This window comes from Octopus sinensis, linkage group LG1, assembly GCF_006345805.1.
Source record: "Octopus sinensis linkage group LG1, ASM634580v1, whole genome shotgun sequence".
NCBI lineage: Eukaryota > Metazoa > Mollusca > Cephalopoda > Octopoda > Octopodidae > Octopus > Octopus sinensis.
The window spans coordinates 162,482,294-162,496,197 of NC_042997.1; the positions used below are offsets into that span (position 1 = coordinate 162,482,294).

At 37.0% G+C, this 13,904-nt stretch overlaps 1 protein-coding gene across 3 annotated transcripts in view; it reads left to right on the forward strand.

The window, feature by feature from the left end:
• The first annotated feature begins 1,619 nt into the window (after window positions 1–1,619).
• Window positions 1,620–13,904, forward strand: part of LOC115215256 (hemocyte protein-glutamine gamma-glutamyltransferase-like) — a 36,009-nt gene continuing 23,724 nt past the window's right edge. The window contains exons 1-3 of one of the 3 annotated variants that reach the window (XM_036506151.1): window positions 1,635–1,776; window positions 11,255–11,465; window positions 13,038–13,143. In XM_036506151.1, the coding sequence (XP_036362044.1) occupies window positions 13,038–13,143 (106 nt within the window). In that variant the 5' untranslated portion in view covers window positions 1,635–1,776; window positions 11,255–11,465. Of the gene's footprint in view, window positions 1,777–11,254; window positions 11,466–13,037; window positions 13,144–13,904 lie in introns of all 3 variants that reach the window. The other 2 variants (XM_029784503.2, XM_029784505.2) reach the window with 2 other exon arrangements.

A 13,904-nucleotide genomic window follows, 5' to 3' on the forward strand; every position in this document is an offset into this window, starting at 1 on the left:
TCATTGTAAAAATCATCTCTGGCTAATCCTTGAGAGGACGTTGGTGTTGCCTCGGCGGAGGTTTGCGCTCTCTGAGTGCTCTTGTTTTAATTACCTTAATTCTTTCTTATGTAGTGTTGCATTGTGTCTGAATAAACAACTACAACTAAGTTTTTTACTTCTATTCTGGAACTATAATTATATTGGAATCTACAATGAAATTGTTACTTCGAAATGATTATTTTATAATCATATTCTGGTATAAAATTTTGTTCTGTTACTTATCTTTTACTTGTTTAAATCATTTCGACTGCGGACATGTTGGAGCACCACCTTTAGACGAATAAATCAACCCCAGGACTTATTCTTTATAAGCTTAGTACTTATTCTATCGGTTCCTTTGCCGAACCGCTAAGTAACGAGGACGTAAACACACCAACATCAGTTGTCAAGCGATGTTGGGGGACAAACACAGACACACAAACATAAACACACATATATATATACAACGGGCTTCTTTCAGTTTCCGTCTACCAAATCCACTCACAAGGCTTGTATCGTCTATCTGGATGTTTTGTTGTCCCATTTTTGTATCACCTAACTGTCCGGATGTTTTGCGTCCTCGTCCCATTTTGTATATATATATATATATATATATATAATATATATATATATATAGACGACATGCTTCTTTCCGTTTCCGTCTAACAAATCTACAATAGTAAAAGACACTTGTACGAGGTGCCACCCGGACCATGTAGTCGGAAAGCAAGTTTCTTACCACACAACCATATCTGCGTCACATGTTCAGTATATTTATAAAATATATTATTAATAAAGGGTTGATAGATCACAAGTCCAGATGTGCGTAACATTGAGCTCTAAAGAATTGATTTAATGTACTTCGATATACCCACTTCACGAAAATAGGCTTTGTATCTTAAACAACAGAAATTTCTAGCTAACGCCACCACCACTACTATCAACGCCTCCACCACCACCAACAACAACGCTTCCACCACCACCACTACTATAAAGAAATTCTTCAACACTGAGGTCAAATAAACATGTTTTCTCTTTTCACTTATCAGCAACATTATCATGTATGATTACGGTCTTTGGAGAAAAAAAATGAAAAAAACAAAAAATAAGAAAAAAGAAATAATTTATTCATCCTGAAAAAAGTGTATGAATCATTTAGATCTTGAACATTTGACAGAAACACACGTATATTCGAGAATGGCATGGATTGTCAGTCAGTTCATTAGAGGCGTGTATTCTACTTTAACGAAATGCTTACCATTGTTTGAGTTCTTGCAACATAGAATCGGCCTCATATAAATAAATCCAATTCTAAAAAGAAAAAAAAACCATTCTTCTGTACATTAATTCCTGTTAATTAATAACAATAATTAAACGAAAAGACATCTGCAATAAAGATTTAAGTCATGTAAATAGGAACTAGATCTTTCTATTTTAGCTTAAATGACTTTCAATCTACAAAAACGATTAAAAGGACACTGGCAGCACCAAAGCTTATTGGAGAATTTAATAAACTAGGTGGTGACACAAAGTGTTGTTTGTATATATGGGCGGGACTGGAAGGCGGGTAGGTGCTAGCTTTAAAAGGAATTGTTGATTAAATAACTGCCTGTATGGATTTAGGTCTATATATTTGTAGTAAGAACGCTGAGTGGTGCTCGTAGTCTGCTGTCACAGCCAAAGTAAACAGGTCTCTCTGTACGATAGGACGAATCCGAACGGTCTCAAAGAGTGTACAAACAAACAAACAAAAAGGTAAACGTTACATCTGGTTTATCTTTATTCGTTTAATTTTTACTATATTCATTGTAAAACATTTTTGTTATTTTTCCCTGTTTCTATAAAATTGCAACGCCATGCCTATTTTGCTTGTTCAGTTTCATACATTATAGTTGAGCATACAATAAACAGTGGTTTCAAATCCTGTCTGTCACCTAAACACCTTTAAACACCTAAAACAAAACATCTCAGATTTATGTCGAACAACTTTTTCTAGTTTCAAACAGAATAAATCTTAGAATAATTATACACTTGCGCACGCACACACTCACACACATGGACATACATGCACACACTCACACACATATCCTACGGATCTCCGACAGTTTTGACAATTAGTATTCAGTTGTTTGTTCAATCAATTGAGGTGCCGACTTCTTGGTTGAATATTCCACAGACGCTGAATATTCCACAGTGGCTGAATATTCCACAGACACGGACACTGTTCATGTAATAGTGACTGCCAAGTTCATGTAATAGTGACATGCGAACTATTGGTACAATCCTACCAACGGGATTCGACACAGTTCCATTCCAGCCATTTCCACTCACACAGCATGGACTGACTCGAGCTTTTAACAAAGGACACTAGCCCAACGTGTCATGCAGAGAGACTGAACCAGCGAACTCTCGATTGAGCGAAATCTTTAGCTACTCGGTCATTATTGTGTCCACATAAACACACACACACACATACACACACACACACACGCACGCACACACACTCACACACTCACACACTCACACACACACACATACATACACACACACACACGCACGCACACACACACACACACACACACACACACACACACACACAAACACACACACACACACACAAACACACATTCAGACACACACTCGTGCTCTCATATTATATTGAAGTATACATTGTTTAACGAAGATATACAAATATACCGACGAATGACCCTTGAACTATAAATGTTTTGCAAACGTTCTGATGTACACACGCGCACGCACTCATGCATTTTGTTCTCTAACTTCATTTGCTCATTCTATGTCCATCTCTGTTTCCCTTCCAGTTGCACACACACACACACACACACACACACACACACACACACACACACACACATACACACACACACACACTCATTCACATACAGGCATACACACACACAGCAGACATAAATAGGTACGAACATACGAACAGGCACACGCTAAGAAAATGAACCTTTTTGTATAATAGCAATTAGTACCAATCTAGCGAATGGAGAAAAGCAGTTGCTTTCTAAAGAATTGTTTTTCTGTTAACAATAATAAATCTCTGAACGAGGTATAAACAGTAACTGCACGACAATGTGAGGTATATTTGCCATCTCAATATGGCTAACCACTAAGGGTGGGTGTTACTGTAGCTTATAGCCCTGGAGATGTTCTCCTGGGGCTATAAGCTACAGTAACATCCACCTTAGTGGTTAGCCATATTGAGATGGCAAATATACCTCACATTGTTTATCTGTTTCTCGCTCGAATCGGCTGAACACACGCATACTCTATATCATTACAATAAGTACCGGTAATTCTCTAAGGAAAATATATAGCATCCAGCAAAAACGATACTTCTATGTTTAAACAAAATAGATATATTTATTACCGATAAGGGAAGATTTTTTTCTGGCGCCCGCAGAGGGACACGAACCCGCGACCCTCAGGTTAAAAGTCTGATGCTCTACCGACTGAGCTATGCGGGCAGATAAGGGAAGATTTATCATGCTTAAAAGATAGCTTGCCTAGTCAGATTTTTATATGTAGCAATCTTTATAACTTTACATGTGCGTGTGTGTATGTATGTGTGTGTGAGTGTGTGTGTGTGTGTGTGTGCATGTGTACATACACATACACACATATATATAAAGTGCGCGTGCGTTCGCTTCTGCTCGTGCGTATGACTACTTGAATGCAATACCTAAAGTGTAGAAAGAAAGAAAAAAATGAACGTATCTCTCTCTCTCTCGATATATATATATGTATGTATGTATGTATGTATGTATGTATGTATGTATGTATGTATGTATGTATGTATGTATGTATGTATGTATGTATGTATGTATGCATGCATGTATGTATGTATGTATGTATGTATGTATGTATGTGTGTGTGTGTGTGTGTGTGTGTGTGTGTGTGTGTGTGTGTGTGTGTGTTCAAATTTGCTAATTCAGGGTTTGATATCCTCGATTGTGAAACTACCTGCATATGTGCGTGCGTGCGTGTGTGTATGTGTGTACGTGTGTGCGCGCGTGTGTAATTGTGCGCGCGTGTGTAATTGTGCGCGCGTGTGTAATTGTGCGCGCGGGTGCGTATGTGTGTGTGTGTGTGTGTGTGTGTTTGCATAGGTACAGGCTTGGCTATGTGGTAAAGAAGCTTTGAAACCATGTGATTTCGAGTTCAGTCCCAGCGCGCAGCATATTGGGCAAGTGTCTTCTACTTCAGCCCGGAAATTTTGTTGAAGTCTATCCTGTGTGTGTGTGTGTGTGTGTGTGTGTGTGTGTGTGTGTGTGTGTATGTGTGTGTGTGTGTGTGTGTGTGTGAGTGTGTGTGTGTACATGCCGGTGTTTGTTCCCCGATCCCACCGCTTGATAACTTGTGATGGTTTGTTTACGTCTCTTTAACTTAACGTTTCGGCAAAATAGAAAGATAGAATAAGCACCAAGCTTTAATAAAAATAAGCGTTAGTGTATGGGTGGGTGACTCGACCTGTTCGATTAAAAATCTCTTCAAAGCGGTGCTCCAGCATGACCGTAGTCCATTGGCTGAAAAAAATGAAAGATAAAAGAATATCTATCTATCTATCTATCTATCTATCTATCTATCTATCTATCTATCTATCTCTCTCTCTCTCACTCTCTCTCTCTCTCTCTCTCTCTCTCTCTCTCTATATATATATATATATATATATATATATATATATATATATATATATATATATACATATACATACACACACACACACGTATATGACAGCACAATTCAATGTACGTCTTTGGTATCCCTAGTAAGTCGATCAGACATATAATAAAAATGATTCAAACCGAAATCGTCCATCTTTTCATAAATCTAGAACTCAGCACGGCTTCTGAGTGCAAATCTCACCGAAGTCAACTATGCCTTTCATCAACTCTGCAGTCGATAAAATATAGCTCGTGTCAAATACTGAAAATCGATGGTATCAGCTAACACCCACCTACAAAATTTCAGGTTTTGAGATTGTATTAGTAATCATAATTCAATGCGTATTTCCTTATATAAGTTGTTTGTGTATGAACTGAAGGAAATTGTACGGCTGGCACCCAAGGCAAAATGCTTAGCAGCATTTCGTCCGATTTTGCGTTCTGAATTCAAATTATTCTGAGGTCAGCTTTGCCTTTCATCCTTTTGGGATCTATAAGATAAGTTCTTGTCAAATACTAGGATCGATGTAATCGACTTGGCCCCTCGTGCTAAAATATAAGGCTCTTACTAAAATATAAGGCCTTGTGCCTGTTGCAGAAAGAGTTATTATTATTAAAAGTAAAGCAGCGAGTAGGAAGAATCGATAGCAGATCGGACAAAATGCTTAGCGGTATTTCGACCGTCTTTACGTTCTAAGTTCAGATTCCACCGTGTTCGGCCTTACCTTTCATTCTTTTAGGGTTGATAAAACAAATACTCGTTGAACACTTGGGTCGATGTAATCAACTTCGCCTCCCTTCAAAATTGCTAGCCTTGATGTCTAAATTAGAAAGAAAAAAAATATTATTTTTAAAAGTCAGTTTAGACTAACTATAATCATTTAGACAATAATTATCAGTCAATTGTAAATATGACTTTCGTTGCTTATTTTGTCTATGGTTGCTGTTGTAGTTTAGCCCCAGGTCGACTTACTCAAACAAACATATCGTCGAAGACGTCCCAAAGATTATGTTATCCATGAGAAGGATTACGTTATCCATGAGAAGGATTACGTTATCCAGTGTAACCTTTCACTTTTCAGAAGGTCACAGTATTATTTGAAGGAATATGTCTGTTAATTATGGCAAGGCCAGCAACCACATAGTGGCTACCGTATTAGCTATCTTCCAATCGAAACTTAGAAGAAAGCTTGTAAATTAATCAGTCTGTAACAGGAAATATTTATGTAATCAAGGTTGATTTCACAAACATTGTTGTCCAGATGATAATGTCATTAAAGCCAGTCTCGTAAACGATGTATTCATTACAGAAGTAATGAAGACTAATCAACGTAAATGAGAATTTCTCGTTCTGAGTTTATGACAAGGGAAATAGGCCAAACTATAAATAAAAGCGCTCTTTCCCCATGGCAGTCCTGTCTTTTCCATGCTATATATATATATATATATATATATATATATATATATATATAAATAACTACATTACCCTTTCTATATTTATCTTTTTCAAAAGTGTACGATATGAGGGTGATTTGGCTATTATTTTTCTCATGTCGATCTTATTTCTTTATTGCCCACAAGGGGCTAAACATAGAAGGACAGGCAAAAGGATTAAGTCGATTACATCGACCCCAGCGCGTAACTGGTACTTAATTTATCGACCTCGAAAGGATGAAAGGCAATGTCGACCTCGGCGAAATTTGAACTCAGAACGTTAAGACACGAAATACCTATTTCTTTACTACCCACAAGGGGCTAAACACAGAGGGGACAAACAAGGACAGACAAACGGATTAAGTCGATTACATCGACCCCAGTGCGTAACTGGTACTTAATTTATCGACCCCGAAAGGACGAAAGGCAAAGTTGACCTCGGCGGAATTTGAACTCAGAACGTAACGGCAGACGAAATATGGCTACGCATTTCGCCCGGCGTGTTAACGTTTCTGCCAGCTCGCCGCCTTTCACATGTCGATCTACCACATATGTTCCTCCGTTGATGTAGTGAAGGTAGCAGCAGCAACAGCAGCAGCAGCAGCAGTAGTAGTAGTAGTAGTAGTAGTAGTAGTAGTAGCAGCAACAGTAGCAATAGTTAATGTTGTCGGTGTTTGTTTCGAGCAAGTGATGACAGACATGGGTGGTATTCACTGCAGTTGTGTGGCGATTGAAATGAATGCTAATGATGATGAATCTCGTTCACACTCCCTTGACGAAGACGACCCTGACTTAAGATTAGCTTTGATGTCTGTGCTGGTCTGATCAGCTGTGATGGGTCGAGAGGTTGCTGATGAGCCCTAGAATATGAGGCTGTAATCACATGCTGTTCTACAGAATATATGTAGCTGCCATCGAATTGAACAAAACGCACCAATTTAGCGGATAATCAATCAGTCTTTGATAGTCGATATTCTCATTTCACATTTTATAGCTGTTTATTTACTATAACAGTTAGCCTCAGATACTGTAACGAATTTCTATTCTGTGCTTCGGTATTTTTTTATTTTATCATTTAATGATTCACAGTCATATAACTGTATTCTCAAAAGACCGAGACATTGTACTTAAATTTCTTTCGAAATTTCAAAAGTATACACAGGAAAATATTTCTTGATGCTTTATCTTCGTGTGTTTCCAGTCATCTTTCTATAAATAAATCAAACAGAATATACATACTTCATAGTTCCTCGTCATTGCCTCAACTTCGAGATTAGGACGAACAGTAGTAGTGAAAATAAAAGCATGGAACAGTCACCACAGAAAGTGGTTCATCATTATCATGACAGCAACAGCTGAAACCAGTGGGTTTCGAAAAAAAGATGACATTTTCTTAAAAAGATGGAGAGGAAAGCACGAAATACAGGAGATGCATCACAGATTTACTTCCAAAGAACTTGTAAAAATAATTTATTAAAAGTTTGGATAGCTTACATTTAGATAAATATAACTTACATTTAAATTGAAATAAAAATTTTTATAAGAATAAATTTAAAGATCTGATAATTTACACCAGAAAAGTTTTGCCTGACTCTTTACAGAAAACAGTAAAGCATTTATTTGAATAATAGATAAAATAGGAATAGCTACTACTCGCTGTTGGTTTAAGGTGCCAGACACTAAAAATGATCGAAAATGTTAGTTTAAACGAGCTTAAGAAAGGCAAACTGAAGGCATTATCCAATCCAAAAAAAAAGTAAGCCAACGAAGGACCTCTAGATGGTCGCTCCAGCTGTTAGAGACAGCAGCAGATAATGAAATCACACCATATTGTCTCAAAAAACGAGTGAAAGGATTTGCTGGATAATATAAGTTTAAAACACACTGTCACAAGAAAGATGTTGAGGCAAGCAGGCAGACAAACATTTTAAAGAGCCAATGAATTGCCTCTATGCGGTCATTCGATCTGCTAGAACTAGAAGCATACTCGCCTTCTAATAAGGAAAAAAAGCTGTTGAATAATATGGTCTTAGATTCCCTTCAAATAGAAAACAAATGATGACATGAACACAGCTGCTGTGCCTCTGAAAGAGGTCTTCTCGACCTGGGACTAAATAACAACCCCGGAGAAACTGCCCTGTTCTCTTATAAATAAGGAAATGTTATATTATCCACTTTGTGCAATTGTATATAATCTTCTCTGAAGGTGGTGGTAGTGGCGATGGTGCTGGACTAATAGGAAATACTGCAGAGAAGAGGCGCTTAGCATTGCATTATATTTTGAGTTCGAATCACATAGGGTCTCGACTTCACTTGTTCTATTATTGCTGAAGTAGGCGAACAGAAGTTTTATATCAATTCAATTAATTCTAACCCTCATTTATAACCTTGTCCTTCTACCAAAATTACAAACCAACAAACCATATTTTCTAAATAACATCTCCAAAGAATATAATGCTAAATTCTTGAAATAAATTACTTTTGAAGAATATAAAACATCTGGAAATAACCAACCTGTATTCTTCTGTTCAATAAATATTATATACAACTATACCATAAGCGTTCCATTTATTTGTTCACAAAAATGAAGCTACTATGGCCCATATGGCTGTTAAAGTCTATGCGCAATAAATTAGTTATATTTATACAATACACAAAATATTTTAACAGTATCATTTATACAATTCCTTAAAATATTTAATTACAAAAATACAATAGGGGTTTTTTTTAAACATGGGATGATTACGGGAGTCCAATAGAAGCAAACAAGAATTTGAAGGGTCCATAGGCAAACAATGGTTGAGGATAACTGATTTAAAGAATGAAAAAGTAAGATTTATAAGCGATTTATAAGATTTATAAGCGGTAGTAAATTCTCAAGAATAACAATATTTGAAAATGTTTGAATAAGACAACACTTATTGAATGAAAATTGAACCCAAGCATTGTGTTAGAAAAATGAAATAAGAAAAAAAGCAATAAGAAAAGCTGCCGCTCTAATACAATACTGTAAATTATATTTCTGGTGTGAATGGATGGAAAATATGCTTTAGACATTAAATTAAAGTGAGTTTGAACACGGCGAAAATATGAAAGAAATATTAGTCGGTAAACTATGATAAAATAAAAATGAAATTATTCAACTGGCTTTGTGGTAAGTAGCTTGTTTACCAACCGCATGGTTCCGGGTTCAGTCCCACTGCGTGGCACCTTGGGCAAGTGTCTTCTACTATAGCTTCGGGCCGACCAAAGCCTTGTGAGTGGATTTGGTAGACGGAAACTGAAAGAAGCCTGTCGTATATATGTATATATATGTATATGTATGTGTGTGTTTGTGTGTCTGTGTTTGTTCCCCTAGCATTGCTTGACAACCGATGCTGGTGTGTTTACGTCCCCGTTACTTAGCGGTTCGGCAAAAAAGAGACCGATAGAATAAGTACTAGGCTTACAAAGAATAAGTCCCGGGGTCGATTTGCTCGACTAAAGGCGGTGCTCCAGCATGGCCGCAGTCAAATGACTGAAACAAGTAAAAGAGTAAAAGAGTAAACGAGTAACTATGTAATCGACTTATCAACTCCTCCGAAATTACTGACCTTATGCCAGGGGCAAGTTAATTACAACGACCAGTGTTCAACTAGTACTTATTTTATCGACCCCAGAAGGATAAAAAATTAAGTCTACTGCGGCGAATTTGAACTCAGAATGTAAAGAGGGTCGAAATGCTGCTAAGCATTTTTGTCAGACATGTTAACGATTTTACCCGCTTGTCGCCTCCATATTGATGAAATATATTAATATTTTAATCATCTTGACACAGAACTACTTTCTAGGTAACAATAATTTAGAATACAGAATAGCATTAAATATGATTAGGTCTCGAATCAGTCCTGTTTGGAAGTAGAGGTATTAGCTTTCACATGAAGCTAAAATATTTTTGAAATACCCTAATTAATGGTGGAAATAAGGAGGGTATGCAGGAAAACGGCGTTACCCTGCTTTTTTGAGCAAATTGTCAGTAGCGTAGGCGGGATGGGGAGGTCAGGGAGGCCATCTGACCTTGGTGACTCTTTTTATGGGGATGGCATTTTTGGATCTAGTGTATAACACCATATATTTTTGCAGGCCCGGAGTTGGGGCCGATGGCAAACTCAAGGGTTGCCCCAGGCAAAGTTATAATATCTAACACTCCTCTCTTCCGAACTTTAACCTCATTGACTCTTTGTTCTTTTAATCCATTTCCCCTACTGACCCTAATGGACCTTCACACGACTAACCTTCCGGTTTACTACTTCCTGTACAATATACAATCTAAATTAGAACTCAATTAACTCTCGTTTCAATTAATTAATTGTAATGGAATAGTAGCTTCATTTTTGTGAATCTATGTCGAATATTGTAACGGATCGATAAATTTTTCGACAAAATACAATCAACAGAGAATCGATTAAAACAGTATATATTTGATATTATTAGTTCGTAGGTCACCTTTATAATCGTTTAAATCGATTGAGTACCCTAGATCAATGCAGAGCACAAATCTCTTTGTCTAAACCAAGGCTACCTTATCCAATATGTTCTTTTTGGTTTACGATAGTTGAGTGTGATTTGAGGAAGATTTGGTTGCTATTTCTAGCAGACCTAGGAACCACGTAGAGGCTCTATATAATGGTTTGAATCATTTAATAAGTGAGTAATCGATAGGAACTAACAAGGGGAAGAAAAGGGCTACATTAGCCCTATTACTGTTAATTAATTACATTGCTGACAAATTAGAAACATGACAATCATGTTTAAAATGTAATTGAGGGCCACTTATGGTGGTATAAGTCTCACCGCGTCGCCAAGAATGTGTACCTACATCTGTTTTATAGATTCTTTGATTGCAAAGCTATTTCTCCACATTCTTTCAGTAATTGGTTACTGAATTATAAATGGATATTTTAAGACACATTAAGTGGATGTTATCAAATGTTGAAAGGTAGTGTGTGTATGTGTGTGTGATTTAATTTACACGCGCGCGCACACGCACACACACACACTCACACACACACACACACACACACACTCGTATATATAGACTGCTGTCAGTCAATTCCATCTTGTTGTAGGCTCTCGCCGTTGCAGCAAGAACAGTCGAAAGATCCTCCTGTCTGAGGGCCACAGTATCACAGATTTTGTTGCCAATTGCAGCTTTAGATCTCACTCTCTACAGAGTTTGGTGATTGCCTGAAGACTCCTGTTGCCGTCTTGCTTGAAGTCCACAACCACAGTCCTATTTCGCTGAACCTCATTGTAGAGAATCCCGGTGACACAGAAAAGGTACATACTGAATAACACAGGTGATAGCATCACATCTCTCCCTTATCCCTATGCATACAAGAGAAAGCTTGGACATTTGTTCTCCTATCGTGAAATTGGAGTAGCATGGTAATAAATTTACTGAGGCAGCTCAACCAGAGAACATTTAACAAGCGTTTTGTATGTGCTATCTCGAATGCTTAGGAGAGATCAACAAAGGTTTAAAAAAAAATTGCTAATGTTTTTACGGTGTAATGTCTGGAGCTGTCGGCTTTTGAAAAGCATATTGGTCGTGTGTCTGGTCTTCTAAAATCTATTCAACCATTCAAGCAGTGTTGACTAGTTGCTGCTGCTGAGTATCGGAAATAGTACCTTAACCAGCACCCTACTAGCAACAGAAAGGAACTGTAAATCACCGCTTTTACCGTAGATGACCTGATCACACTTGTCTTAAAAATGACAACCATACTAACATCTCCCCGTTGTCACTTCTTGATGATATACTAATGAAGGCTCAGCGCTCGGGCTGGCTTGTTCTTAAAACACAATGCATTCACATGCACACACGTTTGCACACAAACACATACATATATGCATACATGCATCTTTCTCTCTCTTTATCTATCTATTTATCTATCTATCTGTGTGTGTGTGCGCGCGTACAGATAAATATGACCTTTTCCATTATGTTAATAACAATGGGAATACATTATATACAGCTGAATTCGACATATTAAAAAACAGTACATATATAAAATATATACAGTGTATATTTGAAGCTTAAGCTTCTATTAAAATTGTTTATCAGTTCCATCTATCTATCTATCTATCTATCTATCTATCTATCTATCTATCTATCTATCTATCTATCTATCTGTCTGTCTGTCTGTCTATCTGTCTGTCTGTCTGTCTGTATATCTATCGATCGATCTGCTTGTCTGTCTATCTTTCTATTTATCCATCTCTTTGTCTATCTACTTGTCTATCTGCTTATCTATTTGTCTGTCTATCTGGCTATTTTTTATCTGTCTGTCTATCTATTTGTCTGACTATTTGTCTAGTTGTCTGTCTGTCTATCTGTCTGCCTATCTACTGTTTATCTGCCTAACTGCTTATCTGTCTGTCTATCTGTTTATCTGTTTGATTATCTATCTATCTATCTGTCTGTCTGTCTGTAAAATTTTCTATTTGTCTATTTATCTATCTATCTGTCTATGTATATAGCTGGTTGTCTCACTCTCTCTGTCTATCTATCTATCTATCTATCTATGTATCTATCTATCTATCTATCTATCTATCTATCTATCTATCACTCTGTCTGTCTGTCTGTCTATCTATCTATCTATCTATCTATCTATCCCTCAACAGTTACAACTATACAGGCATGTACATTTATACAGACGTATAACCTTACGCATATTTATTACGTCTTTTTATTTATCACGTGTTTATATAAGTTTTAAATATCTGACATTTCATTCATTATCTGCATGTATAATACTTCTATATATAATTATTATTCTCGAACATTTAGATCAACTGTAAAAGCTTTGTATTCATTACCTGCCCTATATGTTCCTATTTTGACTTCAGATGGACAAACGCCATCAACAAGGAAGCACTGACCGTCTTAAACACTGGCCTTTTCTCAACTATTTTAACCGATCCCGAAACATGCCTCCTGTCTGCCCCCCACCTGGTTCGTACAGTTATTATATGTTGTTATTGTTGTTTAATACCTTGGTCAATTCTGATACACCCAAGGTATTCCAGCCGTGACAATCCCAGTTTTTTCTCGCAGAATCATATCCACGATTTCTTCATCGTTAAGACAGAGTATTGTGATTAACTCGAAGAATATATAGGATGATTCGATCGCCAATATATATAAATATATATGGCGATCATTTAACCTTAAAATGTCCCCTTAAAAGGAAATGTCCGTCTTATATTCTGGATATAAAATATGTACATTAATTTCTAGTGATGTACTTATGGCTGATGACAGGCTATACCATGCCTTCCTACCCATGCGTTGTCTTATAGGCCCTGCAGTTGATATATTCACATATATAGTGTGATTTGATTACTGTGGAGGGGCGTACGATTTAACGTTTCGGGATTTGCTCTTCGTCAAAAAGTGAAAAAAAAAAGAAAATGGAAGTACATTTAACTGCTGTGTCTGGCTGGTCAAGTAACCACTTAGAGATTCTACCAATGACATGTTATTGCATCATTGTTGCTTTAGATTTTAATTTATTTAATGTATCTATGAGATCGTCATTTCATTTTCTTTTATAATTTAGTAGTAGTAGTAGTAGTAGTAGTAGTAGTAGTAGTAGTAGTAACAGCAGCAGCAGCAATAGCAGCGGTAGTAGTAGTAGCAGCAGCAGCGACAGTGGCAGTAGTAGTAGTTGTAGTAGTAGTTGCTGTTATTGCTGTTATTGTTGCCGTCGTCGT